General features: G+C 36.8%; 2 protein-coding genes across 3 annotated transcripts in view; both read left to right on the plus strand.

Moving 5' to 3' along the window:
* Positions 1–4,064: 4,064 nt before the first annotated feature.
* LOC149021733 (putative inositol oxygenase) lies at positions 4,065–6,829 on the plus strand. Of its 2 annotated transcripts, none has more exons than XM_089149929.1 (11): positions 4,065–4,437; positions 4,521–4,626; positions 5,051–5,132; positions 5,210–5,414; positions 5,525–5,584; positions 5,672–5,724; positions 5,832–5,954; positions 6,065–6,134; positions 6,222–6,300; positions 6,403–6,484; positions 6,570–6,829. In XM_089149929.1, the coding sequence occupies exons 1-11, from the start codon at positions 4,407–4,409 to the stop codon at positions 6,594–6,596; spliced, it is 918 nt and encodes a 305-aa protein (XP_089006055.1). In that variant the 5' UTR covers positions 4,065–4,406; the 3' UTR covers positions 6,597–6,829. The 2 variants fall into 2 exon arrangements, with proteins under 2 accessions (XP_089006055.1, XP_089006056.1); XM_089149930.1 differs by having other exon boundaries at positions 4,067–4,437; positions 4,524–4,626; positions 6,570–6,825.
* Positions 6,830–11,395: 4,566 nt separating this feature from the next.
* The window catches only part of LOC149021734 (uncharacterized), a 42,990-nt gene continuing 34,521 nt past the window's right edge, over positions 11,396–19,864 (plus strand). Inside the window, exons 1-3 of the mRNA XM_089149931.1 lie at positions 11,396–12,669; positions 16,246–16,361; positions 19,082–19,290. Coding sequence (XP_089006057.1) covers positions 11,822–12,669; positions 16,246–16,361; positions 19,082–19,290 — 1,173 coding nt within the window. The 5' untranslated portion in view covers positions 11,396–11,821. The remainder of the gene's footprint in view (positions 12,670–16,245; positions 16,362–19,081; positions 19,291–19,864) is intronic.

The raw sequence follows: 19,864 nt of genomic DNA on the forward strand, positions 1-19,864 counted from the left end.
AGAAGTGATACCAGAATAACCCAAAAGAATCACACGCAATGATATTTACGATCAGGGCCATTGAATGGTCTCTCTCTTCCTGTTGTTTTCAATTATTTTTTTCAATTTCATTAAAATTTAAAATAAATTTGTCTTCAACTAATTGATTTGAAAACATTTTAGAGTGAAAATTTGAAAGACAATCTAGTTCAATCATTATAGTTTTTTCATATATAATTTGTTTTTTAATCAATGATGAGTTGGCAGTGAATACCCCAGAAAATATTTTGCTTCAACTTGTTCAAAATTTGTAGTATTTACTCTTGTCTTTTTATATAGTTGTCACCTCAAAATTCAAATGTATTTTAAGGGTCTTGTGCATGCAAGGTTCCCGTTAAGGAGAAATTGGCCCATTGGACAGGGCTAACTCTTTGTCTATTCTATGTGGCTGACGCAATGAATCTGTTTGGCTTTTATTTGTTGATTGTGATTGGGCTCGGCTAATTTGGGCCACAAGACATTTTGGCCTGCGAGTGGATAGACTATCCCATCACAATTTGATTGATATTTGCATTTATTTTTATTTACAAATTATAACTTGATAAACCTCAAATAAACTAGTTTATGTCTATTTGGTTAATAACGAGGTGGTCTTTAGAAAAATGCAATTCAATCCTATGTTAGTCCTTAACTACATTAATAAATGGATGCAAGATTTACATTTTCATCCTCACAGCACCAATGATATCTTGAGTCTAGACTGTAAATATCATACTCATTTGGATTGTATTTGTAAGATAGCTAAAAACTTGAAAATCAAACATGATACAATTTTTATGTGTGTAGGATTTTTTTCATCGGCGACAAACTAGAATAGGTGCAGTTGGGGCCTAATCAATACAAATATGCACTGAGAAGGGGCGATCGAAATCTTCATCTATGAGGAAGATGCAACCAAGGGAATCATTGCCAGATTATTAGAGGGCATGAGGATAGCACAATAAAAAGGAATACATGTCACAAAACTCACAACCATTTGGATCAACTATAAATTCCTAATAGCCAAGACAAGATAACCCATAACTGCAACAACTAAACTCCTACAATTGGGAGCACTTTTAATAGATATCAATATTAAACATTTTGAATGTGACACAACACAATCTGGCTTATCAATCTATATCAAAACACGCTCATCATTGCACTTCTTTATACCTTTTTTATGTTTTAGTCTCTATATTCATCTATTATCTTTGTCTCGTATGGTGACATTATTCTTTTCTAAACTAAATTTATAAAATACACTTTTTTCTTTGACTCATCATGGTATTATCATATTTTTTTAAATACACATCTAAAATGATAATATTATCATCATTGAAAAGTAATAATAAAGTCACAAATTATTTGACACAAGTGTCAATGGGAAAAACGTAGTTGATAAGTTTCTTAATTCTTCCTCCCCAAATATCTTCCCTTTCCTGATCGGACTTTTGATCTAAATCGAGATATACTCAAAGAAAATTCTTGTATGGATTGATCATTTACTTAGCGAAAACCATGACAAGTACATCTTCACAAGCATATTGGCCCGATCATCCTTCTTATACATTAGTTTGCGACCTATGTTTACCGACTTTCTTAGATAGGTCTTGAAATTTCTATGCATTGCGCCTATTTTGTAGAACCTTCTCAGTGCACGCAGAAAGAGAGAGTGAGGTTGGTCCGGGCTAGTACCAATATAGGCTCAACATGCACGAGACCGGGGGCGGCGAGAGTGGATGGGGGTTTTGAGAGAAAAAGAACGCCGGAGACAGCGAAGAAAACTAGGGGGCCTAGGTAAGCTCTCCGGAAAGTGCTAGTCCTTCTCCATATGAGTCAATAGGATCCAGATCAAATAGGCCAGCCAATAATGTAGTAAGAACGGCAAGCTCAGTGGCCATTTCGCACTAATGAATCAAATAGCACGAACCTTATCCTTTAGCCATGTTTTCAAATACGAAAAAGCAGCCGAGAAGGGAGCCGAGCGCGTGATTGGGACATCTTGCTCGCCCACGAAGATAGGCATAGGAGAAAGAGATATGAGGTGCAATAGGGGGAGAGAGTTGAGGCTGGCTCCACTCACGCACTAAATAGGGCTTTGGGAATAAGAGAATACAGCCCAAGGGCTGCCTTCGAATCGAGGGATGAGAGATCAAATGGAGGATTTTATCGCCTAGATAGGGAATTGATGACGGAGGAAGAGAGGTACCGATTTCAAGAGCTGAACAATATATTGTTCAATGAAGTAAACAAGTGGAGCTGCCTACGTCCTCATCTTTCTATTTTCTAGAAGATTGTGCTTTTATTATGTTTTTCCAGCACCTAAATTGAAAAAGAGGTCTTACTTTACTTAACTCTGAATTCTTTAGGAATTTTTATTCTTTCTTTGGGATACACATGCACAAACACAAACGAAGAAGAAATAGAAGGAAAATACACAAAAATGATTTAATGCGGTTCATCAAAACATTGCTTATATCTACCAAGATAAAAAAGAGAGTCTATTATTTCCAAGAAATTTCACATCTACATGGTGATACCTTACGCTTGCTTTTATTCCCTATGTTATCTCGGGACTAATTATAATTTTAAATAATACTAACTTAATTTCAATTATAAATACAACAAAAACTATAATTACATAAACTCATAGAATACAAGACATCTAAACCCAATACTTTCATACTTTTTCACCATATATTAAAGGCAAAACTTACATTTTAGTGTACAAAATGAATTAGAAGTGGACCACAGTGTATCTCTGTCCTAATATATAATAAAGAAGTATATGAGGAACACACAACTAACCTTGATAGAATAAAGAATCTAGACTCCCTCTACAACACCTTTGATGGTCTCTGAATTGGGTTTTTTTTTTTAAATGTGTGTTAGATAAAGGTGAGAAGTAGCACAATCTACTATTATTCTTATCAAGTAGAAGATCCGAACTCCACCGTCAACGTGGTATACAGGCAGACAAGTTCGTTCAATGCAGTTCAGACCAGGCCAGCTGGTAGGGTTTGGCTGCTTCTTGTGGCAACGCTCAATCGACCAGATGTCGTGCATGCAAATCAACTAGGTGGTCCCGTATATTATTTTTGTACGGTTCAGATCCACCTACCTCGATTCATCTACTCTTCAACTCACAATAAGAATGTGCAACCCACCAACTACAATTGCCGGATTAGAATATAAAGTAATCAGATCACATTTCCCACTGGTACAATCCCAAATCAAGCCCGCCACATACCAAGTGACCTCCCCCAGTTCTCCGCTCCTGCACAGTCAGCAGCCCTGGCCCAACAGAAGAAGATATTAAGACTGGACCCCACTGTTGTCTTTTGGATGTGTCATCAAAGACGTGGCACGCGGATGACCGTTCCACTATCCCTTTCTGTCGTTTCCACATACGCGTCGTCGATATTTTCCCACATTTTCCATGATTCTACCTGCTCTTAACCCTTCTTACTTTCAAGGACACTTACGGTCATTTACCAAAAAGTAAAAGGACAGTGACACTCACGGCTTACAGAATAACAGAAGTACCATGTCAGGTCTCACAGCTGTAATTAATTAATTTATTGAATTAATAAATTTAATTTATTATCCCCAAATAAAACAAAAGTTACTTACTTACTTTGCAGATCAAGTCGTCGGCATTGACTGGATTCCACGTCATACGGGTCCCACATTCACCGTATCGTAGCTGCTAGCTGACCGCTGACCTTACCAACTCATGAAAGCCATGTGACAATGAAGGCAGCCAATCCATGCGTGGTTCTTTACGGGTCTGGGCCGGTTCATGCCATAGTGAACCGATAAGGCTGACCTTGTCTTTTGCTTTTCAATAGGCTGTCTAACAGACAGGTTTTATTTATAGGTTTTGACTGGTCCGACCGGTTTTGATCTGTTCGAAGGGTTTAGAATTACGATGAGAATTCCACGTCATTCTGACTAGGTCCGGCTCGAAACGGTTGAAACGTAGACATAGAAATCGGGATCATGATTGGTTGTCTATTCTGGAAATTATCTGTTACCACCTTTAAGCCTTTTAACATTTTTTCTTTTTGAGGTAACCTTGAAGCCTTTAACATGCAAGTCTGTTTATTACCAAATCCTTTCCTGATATCGCGCTGCCCATATCCTTTTGTTGTAACTTGTAATAAGATGAAAAATCTAAAAGGGAAGCTTCGATTTTCTCATGAAGGACACATACCTTTCCAAATATCAAGGAAGGACTACGGATCGTTCAACCTATAAATACCCCTCCTCAACACTTTCCACTCAAGTTGTTCCATATAGTTTTCGGCGTTTCTCTTGTTTCTTTTCGATTTGGGTATTCCCTGTTGCTTTTCGTTTGCATTTCGATCCATTTTCCTGTGAAAATGACAGTCATCGTCGATCAGCCTGTGCTTGGTAAGTTTTTCTGATCGTTCTTAAATTAGAACAAATTCTCTCTGTGTTTGAATCTTTTAATCGTGACACTGGTTATATTTTAGCAGAAAATCAAGAACAGGATAAGAATGTCCATGAAGAGACCAACGAGCTAGTTCTTGATGGTGGATTTGTGGTGCCTGAATCCAACTCATTTGGCCAAACATTCAGGTATTTTTATTCAATTCTTTAACTTGATCCATTTTCCGACCAATGTGTGCCTGCACTTTGTATTTTATAAGCAGATTTCATTTCTCCGATTGCATGGAATCGTCGTTTCTTCTGCAAGTGATCTTCAGTTCCTCTTACCGAGGGGACGCCAGGAAATTTCAGAAAAGCTCATTGTTTGACTGCGTCAGCCGATACAGACACCAAAACTGTGCTCATTTTTTTTATTTTGAATGTAATTGAATAATTGATGTAGATCCCATGCTGATATCATATCCTCTATTCCTCTAGTAAATTAGTAATTCGCCGAGTTGGCAGATACATATCCGATTTTGTGCCCTAAAAAATGCATACACGTGACTAAATTTGAGTTTGTTTCAAAAAAATTTAGCTGCTGAGAAAAGCTAACTGAAATCTGTTGTAACAGGGATTACGATGCAGAGAGTGAAAGAAAAAAGACAGTCGAGGAATTTTACAAGCAGAATCACATCAACCAAACATTTGATTTTGTAAGACATTGAAAACTGACTTTGAAATTTGAAGCTGAGGTTAGATTCTCATGAGCTAATTTTCATTAATTCATCAGGTCAAGAAAATGAGAGAGGAGTATGGAAAACTCAACAGAGTAGAGATGAGCATTTGGGAATGCTGTGAGCTTCTTAACGAGTTCGTCGATGAAAGCGACCCTGATCTGGATGAGCCTCAAATTGAACACCTGCTTCAGACAGCTGAAGCAATCAGGAAAGATTATCCTAATGAAGATTGGCTTCATCTCACTGGTCTTATCCATGGTATTTACACATACCAACCCTTTTTTTTTTCTTTCTAATGATGCATAATTAACGAACTAATAATGTAATTAAGCAACAATTAATGTGAATCATTCTTAATTGGCTTTCAGATCTTGGGAAGGTCCTTCTTCACCCGAGCTTTGGAGCACTCCCTCAATGGGCTGTAGTGGGTGAGAATCAAACCTATTCATGAGGAAATTTAAGCACTCTTCTGCTTTTTTTGTTTTAATTTTCTCACTGTTTTCTTATTACAACAGGTGATACACACCCAGTTGGATGTGCTTTTGATGAATCATGTGTTCATTATAAGGTTAAAATCTCACAAACTTCATATTTTGTTAACTCGATTTGAACTTTTTTTACAAGCACATCACTTGGTTGAATTCATTTCTTATCATTTCGTTGTTTTTGTTACAGTATTTCAAGGAAAACTCCGATTACTACAATCCAAAATACAATACGAAGTCTGGACTTTACTCGGAAGGATGTGGCCTTAACAATGTCATGATGTCTTGGGGCCATGATGACTACATGTGCATGGTATTCCTCTTGAACCCAGATTTGGATTTTTGTTTACAATTAAGAAAAGTAATTACTTTTTTCAAAAAAAAAAGTAATTAGTTAAATCTAACTATGGATTATCAATGCAGGTGGCAAAGGAGAACAACACAACTCTACCTTCAGCTGCACTGTTCATCATTCGATACCATTCCTTTTACCGTAAGATTCTAAGTGTGTTAATAATACATTAATGTTCTTTGGTATTCTAATAATCTAAAAACTAATCTTCAAACTGTAATTTTGCAGCTTTGCATAGATGTGGAGCATATACACACTTGATGAATGAAGAGGATTTTGAGAATTTGAAGTGGCTTCAAATCTTCAAGTAAGATCCCCTCTCCTCCGGAGTCCAGACCCAAAATGACCATTTTCGATTGAGCATTTTTTACAGCCCTTTACCTCACTTTTATATTATATACATATACAGCAAATATGATCTTTACAGCAAAAGTAAGGTTAGAATTGATGTTGAGAAGGTCAAACCTTACTATATGTCCCTCATTGAGAAGGTAAGCAACCTTTATTCGTAGAAATGACTTTTCTCTGCCATTTTTCTTGCTTTGTGTTTTTTCTAATTATATCAATTTGTTGCAGTATTTTCCCGCAAAGCTAAGATGGTGAGCTCTATACATGCAAATTGGAGGAGAAATTACTAGAACTTGAGCAGACCTTGATGCAGAGTTTGAGTTGTTGTCATCTCTCCTGCCCCCTTCCTGCTCCCTGAAATGTATTCTCAATAAGCTATCCTATATATCTATAGTTTTTCTCTGTAAAAAAGGTAATGTATTTCTCTATGAAAGTTAAATAATAATTAAAAAAAGTAATTTATTTACTGTTCCATTTTTTCATCTTTAATTAACTACGAATGTTAAATTTCAAAGATTTGATGCTTAAGCAAAAGCACTTTGTCAAATATCCCAAATTTCAACTTGAAAAAAGGAGAAATAAAATAACGCTGATGTGACATGTAAGTTAGATCTGACTAAGAAGTTGGTGAACAAAAGATGAGTTCATATATTTGCTCAAAAGCTAACTATTCTAGACTGCTAGCAGATCTAATTTCTCTAAAAGTAGCTAACTATGGTAAATTGGAAGCATTTGATCTGAAAACCAGCCAGCTACTGAAGATCTTGTCTCTTTTTTTTTTTTTGGTAGAACTGAAGATCTTGTCATGCAAGAAGAAAAACAGATTGTCAAATTCAAACAGTTTCTTCAGTAGATTGACAACCTGAAATCGCTCCAGTAGATTGACAACCTGAAATCTTCACCTGGAAATTTTTGGGGAAACTATATAGGCTCCTCATCCATCAGCTTCAAGGATTAGGGTCAGGGTTATGTTAGGCTTCAAATTTAGGAGCGTTTCTCTTTCTTCTTATTAATAGAACTCATTATTTGGGTTTTTTTTTTACCAATTCTCATTCTCTATTATACTTATTCAAAAGAAATGGTTACAACAATTTATTTTTGGTCAAAAATAAAAAATAATTTGGTGACTTTTGTCTATAATAAATTATAAAATGAAAAATAAATTTGGTATATCAAAATGAAAAATTATTAGAAAACGATAATGGAAATTGATACTTAAAAATCTCTATTAATCAAGATATTAACAATTAATCAAATTGAATTACTTTCCAATTGTCAAATCTTCTTTGCTTCACTTAGTCTCTCTCTAAGGGTGTAAATAGATAACCAAAATCCGTTTTTGAATTCTCTTCCACGTCCTTTAAGGGGTATTCGAATCTGTCCGAATAGGATGTGGATATAGCATACCCCTCTCCTACCTATTATTATCCATCCGATAAAATTATCCAATTCACTACTTACTTGGATTTGTTTTACTTATTTTTATAAGTTTTTCACTTGAGATATGTGACTGTCTTTCTAAGTTTTCTACTAAAATAATTGAGGGCCTATTTGATTACATGAATCCAAAGATTTCAAATTTCTATATTCATAAATGAGAAGTTATACCCATATGGTTGTGTGATTCCTTGGATTCACGAAATCTAGGGATTCACATTTTTACACTAAAAATGTGAATATATAGATTTCACCCCTACTATAAAACCACTAAACATTTGCTTATTTACAAAATTAAGATGAATTTATAGATTTCATTCCACATATTCAAGTTAACTAAACAGTTAATTTTATGAACCACTCTATAGATTTGAAATCTCCAGACTCAAGTAACCAAGAAAATCCTAACTTACTAAATTCTTAAATTTCAAATCTAACCATCACAAATAAAATAGTAAAATGTCAACAAGTGTATTTAATTTATATTCATATCAATTTATAATAACTTACTTAAAAAAAAACAATTGTTTGACTATCATTCGAATATGTCTGAAAACCAATAAGATATTATCCGAATCCTTCCTAAAATAATAGAATACAGATATGATATTACCACTATCCAATCCATTTACACTCCATCTCTCCAATATGAGGTTTGTTTGACCAAGTGTGTCTCTCTTCTTTGTTTGACTGATCCACCAAACAAGCATAATGTTGTACAATTGGTGATGAAACTCCTCCACAATCTCTCCCCATTCTGTCAAATAACTTACGTCTCTTAACCATGAGACCAACATGGCTACATCCCAAAGCAACGCAATGAAGGTGACCCCATCCGTTTTGAAGCCCATTCCGATCATCTCATTAACAAAATTGATTACTTCAATCATACACACATTGATCGCATGCCCACTAAGCATTGCATTCCAAGATGTTAAGCCTCTGCCTCTGCTGATCATTCCTCTAAAAATGAAGCACTCAAAACAGTTCATCCTTCTTTACAAATAAATAAATAAAGAGCTTTTTACACCGCGGCCCCTTAAGTGAGGGTTAAATTCGTGACTATCCCCTTATGTGCATTTTATTGCACAATGCCTCTTTTAGTCAAACACGAATATTGCAGGTTATCCCTCTTAATGATCAAGCCTTTTGACCCTTAAATGTGGATTGCAAATTGTCTAAAATACCCTCATTTGTGTGTAAAAACAAGAATACTCTCAGTTAATTTAAGGTACCCAACCATAGGTAGGTGAAAGGAGAATCCCTTCACCCATCTTTTTCCCATACCCGTCCGGAAACCCACATCACCCGACAACCACCCCCACCTTCCCTTGCTGGGAACCACACCGAGTGATCAGTCAGTTTAATCAATCCTGAGTAGCTTCACCCCCTTCTTGAAATTGATCTTCACCGCGAATCTGTCCTCTCCCATAAACAAATGTCTTGTGCGTGTTTGGGATCTTCAACCGGGATGCTTTGAGAGCGATTAAAAAGAGACTTGAAAATGGAAATATGAGTTTGATATTTTGTATTTAGTCGGGAAAGTTATGGATATTATCTAAGCTTTGGATTCACTCACAGGAGTCTTCTACTGGAAAAGTTCAAAATTTATCTTGTTATCGGATAATGGATATGATGGATGCTGTATGGTTTATGAAAATAAATGAAGCCTATTACTTTGGATTGAGGATTTGAAGGCAAAGAGTAGTTTCGCAAGAATCATCCATGTATAGTTGAACGAGCTTGGGAAGAAGATTAAGTTTTCAATGTCTTCAAGTCACTTCTGCTAAATCTTGAGAATCTTATTTTTCCTTCCTGAAAATGAAGCTTTCAGCTACATAGATAGATTTGTCAGCCGGGTCAGGAAGGCGATATATTTCTTCCTCTTCTACTTCTTATGTGATTGCCAATTTGTTGTTGAGGTAGTTTGCTAGAAATGCCAGTTCCTCATCAAAAAGTGTAAATTTGTTTCAATTTCAAAGAAGCAGAATAGGGGAGAGATGAAGAAGCTCTATAAGAAAAGAAAAATTCATCCATCGCTGCCTGTTGTTTCCGATCATTTGTTAGGGTTTCTATTCGTCTGTCCTTTGAAAATTCAACCATAGAAAAAATTGCTCCATATATGATTATTCGCTTCCTCTCAAAACCCTAACTCAAACCCAATCCCAATCTCAGCTCAATCTGATGTAAAATTTGAGATTAAAAAACAAAACTCTCAGATTAAATGGGACGATTTGTTGGTCTTAGGGTATCAAGTAATTTGGGACTCCCACCATCCAGACACACCCTCTCTGCTTTGGCAATCCACCATTGCTTGCGGCTTTAAACCCATCATGGGGCATAGAGAGACAGAGACTGGAGAAGAAACTTATGGATTGATTGCCGGCAGGGGGAAGGTGGGGAATTTGGATCCTCACCCCGTTGGGGTAGAGATATTCCCCGACTGTCTGCCACGATACGTGGGACCCACGGGTAAGATTAGAATGATTTTTTTTTGGGTTTTTCCAAAAGTGTTTTTCACCCTAGTGTTGGGTCAGAACCGTCAAGTGAGTTAGATCGGGTAAGGTGTGGTGGTTGCCCGCGATGTGGGACAACCGGGGGCATTTTAGGGAATGAACAAGGGTGAGTACTCAAAGGTTCACCAAAGGCTTGGATCACTCAAGTGAGTTAGAGTGTAATTTGGTATTTAGACAAAAACAACGGCATTTTAGACAATTTACAACTCATACTCAAAGGTCTAAAAAGAGTAACTCGGAATATTGGGATATGTTTAGAGAAGATGTGCTGTGAGATATTTGGCATATAAGGGGGCAATCAGGAATTTAGCCCCCACTTAAGGGGACATCATGAAAAATACACGAAAAAAAAAGAAGAATTGTTGCTCTTTACTTTTTTTTGGATAATTTATTTACTTGTCCATATCATCCTTACAAAAGGTTCGTTGTAAATTTATTGGATGTCTTCGGATAGATTGAAATTATTAGTTGTTTTTGAATGTTAAAACATACAACCAACTCTTCATAAGAGTTAGTTGGCCAATCATATCATCATCAGATCATATCATATCATACTACCATATAAAAGTGAAATACAAAACAATTATGGTATGTTTTTTCACTAGACTATAATACTCTTACCTCCGACACACACATAACGCAACCCTTCATAGTGGTATCTTGCAAGAGTTACCTACTTCTTTCCAAACAAATCATACATTTCCAAAGTTCGTTGCCTTGTTTTGGTATGCTCCTCCAGCAAAACAAAATATCCTTACTTGCCTCCAATAGATACAACCATTAAACATGCTTACTCCCAACAGGTACAACCTTCCAAATAAAACACACCTTTCTTGACTTTGTTATACCAAACAAAATGTTTGTCGGAAGATGAAAGCCAAATTCAAGCCATCATTTCAGGTTTTTCCTATGAATGAGGAGAGATTGACCATCTCATATTTCAACCCAAGATGCTTGTGCTCTGTTTTTAACACACATTTTGTACTGAGGTTTATATTTATACTCAATAAAATGATTTCAAAACGGTTATAAAAAATAAAATAAATGTGAAACAGGACCTCAGTGAGTTTCACATTTTGTCCTCCACACAAAATATGTCGTAAAAAAACTTCAAACGGGAGGTGATTCGGATTCCACAAAAATCAGCTCTTTAGTTTAGCCCACTGTGCGCGTCATGCCTGCGTCCGATCCCATGCCCCAGCCTCAACCAAAACCGTTATTTTGACCCATCCCATGTAGACAAGCACAGGGGAGAGAGAGAGAGAGAGAGAAAAAACCAGCCGCAGGAGAAAATCTTTGTTTCGCGGGTTTATAGGTGTATGCCAATTCGATAGTACGGTTTTTTGGTTCGAGAAGCGATGTCAGAATAACTGTGAGAAATGGAGGGAAACTGAGGAGAGAGAGAGATTCGCCAGAGCGTTTGTTTCAACCTATGTGAATTTAGGGCTCTGATTTGGTGGTTGGGAGGGTTTGTGGTTCAATTTCAAATTTAAGGGTGTCGTCTGTAATGATTCTCCATCCTCGTGAATGGCAAGCGCTTCTTTCTGGCTTCTTCATCTGTTCGTCGTCAATGGATTCATCTTCTTCATTGGCACTTGCTTTTTCTCCCAATTTCGCTTGATTTCGGCTTTGAAGGAGGATTTCTCAATTGTTCGTTCCGATTTAGATTTGTTTGACCATGATTATTCGCCCCCTTCGTCACCGCCTCCATCGCCTCCACCTCCAAACCTTCCGTCCGTTTCTTGTGAGGAAGATCTCCACGGAATCGGTTCGCTGAATTCCTCTTGTAAGCTTTATACCAGTTTGACGCTCGAGGATGATGTATTCATAAAGGGGAAAGGCAGTTTATTTATCCTTCCTGGCGTTTCTGTGAGTTGTCCCGTTGCTGGGTGTTCAATTGCTATCAACATTTCTGGAGACTTTAGTTTGGGTCAGAATGCATCGATCTTGGCAGGGACATTTATTTTGGCAGCGAACAACGCGAGATTGCTTCATGGTTCTATAGTCAATACTACAGCTTTGGCTGGCTCTCCTCCGTCTCAGACCAGTGGTACTCCGCAAGGCGTCGATGGTGCAGGTGGCGGCCATGGGGGCAGAGGTGCTGCCTGTTTGACTACTAAGTCTAAGTTACCTGACGATGTGTGGGGTGGTGATGCCTACTCTTGGTCATCTCTTTCGAGGCCTTGGAGCTATGGCAGCAAGGGCGGTACAACTAGCAATGAAGAGGACTTTGGTGGTGGTGGTGGTGGACGGATTAAGTTGGATATAAGAGAATTGCTTGAGGTTAATGGAACTGCTGTGGCCGATGGAGGTAATGGTGGTCTCAGGGGTGGAGGAGGATCTGGCGGGAGCATCCACATTATTTCTCCCAAAATGTAATGCTTCTTTTGTGGCATACTTTCGTTACAAGCACGAAATTACTTGTGCATGCAAAGCCCTTGTTATAGCCATGCTAACTTCTTGCATCCCTCTTCCGGTTAAACTTAATCTTTTTTGCCTGCTGCGAGTTGGTTGTAGAAATTAGTATGGTTATTTTACGTGTGTTTCATATCCTTCTGATGGTTGCTGTGGACGCTGCTACACGAATTACATGATAATTGAAGAACTTCAATTCTACTCCTCAATTATCTGGATAGATTCAGATTATTTTCTTTGGCTTCATCAACAAATGTGCTTTCTCTGGGAATATTACTTCCAATTTTTCCTACCATCTTCCCTCTTTTTATTAATTGTGTTGCTTAACAAAGCATTTGATGGAATGTTAGCTTAAATTATAGTTTTCCTTTCATGTGGCTGGAAAGTTTGGTGGCTACTGGAATCCTACCTGAAGTTTTTCTCTGCTTCATCTATCCCAATTTAAATCGTGTTCCCCTTTTTTTTTTTTCTTTTTCTTTTCTTTCCCTTCCTTCTACTTGTTACCAAGTTTGCCCCTCCCCTTCTGTACTACTAATCACTACTTTGCTGATTCTATTTGATTTTTGTATTCTGATTATGCCAACCTTTAGAAGTTCATTTTGTTTACAATTGCGCCATTGTTATCATAAACCCACTACATGGACATTGATCAACATGATTGACTCCTTTGGATTAGCAAAGGGTTCCATAAAATGTAGATTATGGACTGAGCTACCTAGACTATCTATAGTATGTCCTGAAATAGGAAACAACATAACTGAACAAGTAAGCCGTCTGTGATTTTGAACTGATTAAAACTGACAGTTGGTTTATACTGATCTCGGAATTGGTCATTGTCATGATATATCTAAATATCTAATCATGCATTTTGTTTATACTATTCTTAGATGATATGATCTATCAATAATTGAAATGCTCTCAGTTTAGAGATTTTTTTGGTTTTCTTAGAAGTTTGACTGGCCAAGTGTTCTTTTGTTATTAATTTATTATTATTATTATTGTTATTATTATTATTTTTACATGAAACTGTTTGTGTTAGGTAGAGCATAAAACCATTTTTCCAACAAATCCAAATTCCTTAAATCTGATCTAGATTGAAGGAGTTATATCCTAGTCAACTTTATTTGGTGTGTGCAAACAACAACAACAAGAGCAACAAGCCTTCTCCCAATTAAATGGGGTCGGCTACATGAATTCTTGCCTTCCAATCAGCTCTCTTTGAGGCCATACTAGATACAAGGTCTAAGCTATTCATATCCTTTCTCTCCACTTCTTTTAAGGTTATCTTAGATTTGCAACTAGTTTTTATTAATTCCTTCAATTTGGATTAAATCGCTTCTTCATATAAGGGCACTTTCAATATCCGTTGAACGTGGCCGTGTCACCTTGAATGACTTTATTATAACTGATCATTTATTTGAGCTACTCCCATATAGGGTTTAATATGATCATTCCTTATCTTATCCTTCTTAGTTTTGCCATTCATTCATCATAGCATCTTCATTTATGCTACACAGAATTTATCTATATAATGCTTCTTAACAACCCAATACTTTGCGTCATACATCATAGCTAGTTGTTCGACGGTCCTATAGAATTTTCCTTTGAGCTAAAGGAGTTTGTTGATCACACAAGACCCCTGGATGCACCTCTCCCCTTCTTCCACCTTATCTAATTCTTTGAGGAAACATCATCCTCTATATCAACCCTTTTGTTTATGATGATTGAATGAAGGTATTTAAAATAATCGCTTTGTGGGATCTCCTTCTCATCAAGTTTTACCACTGTATCATCCACCCGATCATGACCAAAGTTACACACTAGATATTTCGTCTTCGTTCTACTTAGTTGCTCTCCATGTTTCTAACTTGATGTTAGTCCCTACTTTTGTCTCATCTAACATGATAGAATATTATCATTATAAAAAAGCATACACCAAGGAGCCTCATCTTGAATATCTTTGGCTAATTCATCTATTATATGTGCAAATAAATGTTGTCAAAATTGCTCTGAATGAATATGCATTCTTAAATATAAAAATAGATGAATACTTTACCACATATTTTATTTTGTGGTAATGGTTTTCCAAATTAAGATTTGACAAAACCCAATGTTCAAAAGTTGAAAGTTTCACATATCCCAAAAAGTCCAGCTTTTGTTCTTGAACTTAGGGAGTTGACTTTTTATCTTGTTGGAATTTTATTTATAATTATTTTTATTGGATTCAAGTCGGGGGGATATGTGCTTATTTAATAACAATTTAAGTAAATGAAATGGAAAATGCGAAACATCTATGGCGAAACATCTATGGCAAAACTAGGAAGGATATAGTAAGGAATGATCACATTAGAGTTGGTTTAGGAGTTGTTCCGAAAATTATATGCTATGAGAAGGTCGTCTGATGTGGCACGACCATTTTCAATAGAGGCCTTAAATTGCCCCCATGTGGAGGAGAGATTTAATCAAGATTGAAGGAACTAACAGAGCTAGGGGCAGACTTAACATAACCTTAGAAGAAGTGGTGATAAAAAATATGTGTGACTTAGGCCTCGTATCCAGTATGGCCTTAAATAGATCTGATTGGAAAGCAAAGATCCATGTAATGAACCCCATTTAGTTGGGATAGGGCTTCTGTTGTTGTTATTGGATTGGATCTGTTTACCATAAACTGCAAGAAATAGATCTTTTTATTGTCTACAATGTTTCAGGCTCCCATCTTTTATGCCTCTCCTTCTTCCACTTGTCATTGTTATGAAGAGTCTCCTGATGCAGAAAAGGAGTTTTGATCACCCTTGATTGGGATTATGAAATGACTAGGAAGGGAAAGGAAATTGAAAAGTGAAACGTGAACTTATGTAAACTTTACCAAGCACAGTCTTGAAACTTTTTATATTTATTAATAATTTTTTTATTACTCTGAAACCTAATTCTATGGTTGATTTTGGAAGATGATGAATCGATTTGAAGTGTTCAATTATAGGTTTCTGTAAACTCCTAAATTGGTTATCCAATGAAAAAAGAAAAGAAAAGAAAAAGTTGTGTCACACAATCATGCATGTGTAAAGTGTTCATTTTCCTTTTAAATGAACTCCTGTACTTCTATCCCCCTTTACCTGATGTAGCCAAAGTGAAAGCTTGCACTTGAGTAACAGAGACAATGACTTATTACCCATTTCTTTGCTTTCATCAGTTATAGATGCTTTTGTTCTTGAACAAATGTGATATTTTTTAGGTCTGCATCCCCCTTGAGCATGCAAATGTTGGAGCTTTTCAGGATTCTGCTTGGCAGAGATCCTACCTGACACGTGCTTGTGTGGTTAGCCAGTAGTAAAGGTTATAGCTATCCGTATCATGATGCAAACGTAGGTGTTGATACGCCTGCTTTGAGTATCACTACTGTCGTTTTATTTCATAAGCACCTTGAAGTACTTCATCTTGCTGTTAATATATCTCATTCATGTAGACAGATCTGCATATATTCAACTTTAGCTTGCTAGCAGTGTTTTCTTCTCTAAGTATTCCTTTTTGTCGGGCAGGATTGGATATGGTTGGATAAGTGCTTCAGGGGGCGATGGTTGGGCAGGAGGTGGCGGCGGTAGAATTTCTATTGATGTCAGAAGCAGGCATGATGAGCAAACAATTTTAGCTCATGGTGAGATATCTCTGTCCTCCTCCCTCTCTATCTGTGGAGTTGTGTGTGAGGGAGTGTGAAGACTAGAATTTAAATCTATTGCAGTAGTTTAACACTTTGGTCATTTATTTATTTATTTTTGGTACATACACTTTGGTCATTTCTACAAGATTTATGATGTACATTTCAAGTATTTCGACCAAATATTGTATCTTCTATTTCACATATGATTTTGTTTTCGAGGTCCAGGTACAAGTTTGAATTGAAACCCTGAGGCTAATTCTTAAAACAACTATGGGATACTCTATTCCTTGATAAAAAGGGCTCCTAATAAAAGGATCTAATTGCATTATAGCTATGTCCATGAGTGTTCAATCCGTTTCCTCATTAAATAAAGCTCCTACTTAGAGAAATGAACTTGAAATAGAACTATTCTAACAATTTGTTCCTACTCTTTTGGTCTGGTGTCCTCTTCCCACTTGTACTTTTTCAAGAATCCTGTACAACAAATAGTGATGTGGTGGATAACCTGTGGAATCGCGTTGAAAATTTTACATTATGTTTTGTTCCTTGTTATATACCTGGTTGTGGAAGTTGGCCAACATTTATATTGGAAAGTAGGAAGTTCCCAAGTTCATGAGTTCATGCTCAGGTACTGAATACTTCTTGGATCGTATTCCTAGGTGTTGTTTACTAGTGCTACCGACCAGAAGCACTAATTTGCCTTCTATTCCAGTCCATATAATGTCTCTTTTTGGGAGCTAGAGGAAATTGATCTCAAGTGCACAAATTAGTAGGGATGGAAGGTTTGATCCCTAATTAAAAATGATTGATTTACCCATTCAGAGCAATCTATACTAAGGACTATCTTTAAATGGTAAAAATTCTGTTTGCTAAGGAGAAGACACTGGTTCCCCGCTATCCATGTTGAAGTAATGCGTGTTATATGATAATATAATCGGTATAAATGATGGGTATAGTGGTTCTATACCTATATCTTCCCCCTTCTTTCCCTTTCAGAAAGAATAATGTTGTATTGAGAAAAAGATGAGCCATCAAGAATGTTGAGCAGGTAGGATGGGCAGTTTGCTCAGATCTAGTGGGTCACATGTGTGGTGGTTGGAGTCACAGCTCTCCAATTTCTCCCTTTTGTTATTTGGGACCTCTGGGAAAAAGGATTAAGTTGGTCCTTGCAGACAGCTTCATGCGTCTCTCTTCAACCCTTTGAGCAAAATGGAAATTCATTGACTGAGCTCCACCTTGTTGGAAACTAGGAATTACAAGAATACACCGTTGGTGCGATTACTTGAGCAATAATTGATATTTTTATTCTATGTTATTTTGTTTTCTTTCTTATTTCTTTCAAACTTGTACAGAAGTAAACTAAACACCAAACCTATCTTAACTCTCATTACATACGAACTCTAGTTTTCATGCTTAGGGACCAGGAACAAAAAAGTGAAAAACTAACATAACAATCCAGCATCCTTGGCTTACAGGAAGAAGCTATTCCATCTCAAGTCATCACTTTACCAGTAAATTCTTGATCACCTTATTGATACATCTTGAGATTGGAATATCTTGGTCAAATTGGATAGGTTAATCAATAATCTGTTAAGCACTACAAATATTGAACAAAGATGCTTTGACCTTCCGAAAGTATCTTCCGAGATTGATGGCAGAAATAATCCAGTTTCCTACAAAAACAAGACTGAATCAATGGTTTATCAAGACATAGGAGCTCTTCGCTAGGATGTTTGCCTCATTAACTTGATTGCTGTAATTTTCATCTTTGGTTGTCACTGCTAATCAGGGAGCCTTTATATCCTCATATAATGAAGAAACTGGTGCTTGAAGGGTCATCTGATTTGCCTTCTTTGGTTTCTTGGACTTCTTTCAAGTATGGAAAATTGGGAACTACAACCAAAGTTTGTGAACATGTCTGTGTGAAGAAGCGGGTTTTCCACCAACCCCCCCTTTTGGGGGGTGGGGTGGAGGGGGAGGGCTGTGGTGACCATAAGAAGAATAAAGGTATTACTCTCTGAATCCAAAAGTTCAAGGAGATCTATCTGATGCTTAACCAGTTACCACTAACTTTACTATCAAAAGAAAAACCAAAAAATGAGGGAACTTCTCTAGTATCTCAAAGCTGTAACACAGGGAAACGAGTTTTGGTGTTGGACAATATCTTGACTTCATATGGCTGTTGGTCTTGTAATGAAAGGTTCTGTACAGAGTTGCTGATGTGCTTAAACAAGATAGTGGGTTCATTCCCAAGTAATTCTGGGTTTCAGATGCTTGATGCCAAAATGATGAACTGCTAAAATTTCAGAGAAACAAGCTTAACTAGGACCAATGTGAAAATGATTTTATATTGATGAGAGAGTTTTTTTTTTATTTTATTATAATGATGACATTAACTTAAACACCTATTAACCGGTACTTTGGACCAGTCAGAGAAATCTGGAATTACACAATTTCCTCCTTTTAGTCCTGAGAAGGATTATTCTGAGGAGCTCCCTGACCATCAGGGCTGCGAATAAATTGTTTCAGCTGCACAATCTAAAATGTTGTGTTCTTTATTACTGACAAATGTGTTTGGAGTGGTCCACATCACTTCCCTCCCCCTTCCCTTGCTCCCCCTCAAAAAAAAAAAAAAAAAAAAAAAAAGGTCTGAAGGAAATCTCTTTCTTGATTTTTGTATCTTCAATGTAATTGGAAATTCTGCCTTGTTGTTTCAGGAGGAAGAAGCTTTGGCTGTCCACAGAACTCTGGTGCTGCTGGGACTCTTTTTGATTCTGTTCCCAGAAGCCTCACCGTCAGTAATCACAACATGTCAACAGATACAGATACACTTCTTCTAGAATTTCCCAACCGTCCGCTTTGGACAAACATCTTTGTTCGAAATCATGCAAAGGCAGCTGTTCCCTTGCTCTGGAGTCGTGTCCAGGTGAACAAGAAGACCTGACTTCTGTATGCTTAATAAAGTCTAGTTATTTTTTCTTTATCATCCATCTTAATCTTTGTTTAGTAAAAGTAATTTGGTTATCATTTTTCATTCTTTTAAGATGTGCATTTTAAAAATAATGCGTATGATCATGTTGATGAGTCAATGTGATGTAGATTTAAATTGATACGAGACCAACTAGAAGCTAGTTAACCAGGGTCTTCTATGAACCAGCAAAATTTAAGTAGGTCAAAACTGAGGTTATGGTCATTTCCTTGAGGTAATTGGGAAATAAGATTGATATGGGTGGATGGATTTCTAAAGGTTTTGAAATTTCACATTTCTTGATTGGGTTCTCCTGGATGTAGATGGTTGTATGTTGATTTGGAGATGATAGCAAGAGATGGTTGGGTATTGATTTGGAGATGGGTGAGATATTAGTTTTTTTTTTTGGATGATTAAATAATATATTAAAGCAAAGCTCGAAGAAAGAAACAAATGGTACAAGAGAAGGGGGGGAGAAACAACCCCTAAATAGGGGGCTGGAAAGCGGAGCTAAGACCCTAGGAGACAACAA

The sequence above is a fragment of the Hakea prostrata genome, chromosome 3, assembly GCF_041222555.1.
Source record: "Hakea prostrata isolate BN-2017 chromosome 3, UWA_Hpros_2, whole genome shotgun sequence".
NCBI classification, from domain to species: Eukaryota; Viridiplantae; Streptophyta; class Magnoliopsida; order Proteales; family Proteaceae; genus Hakea; species Hakea prostrata.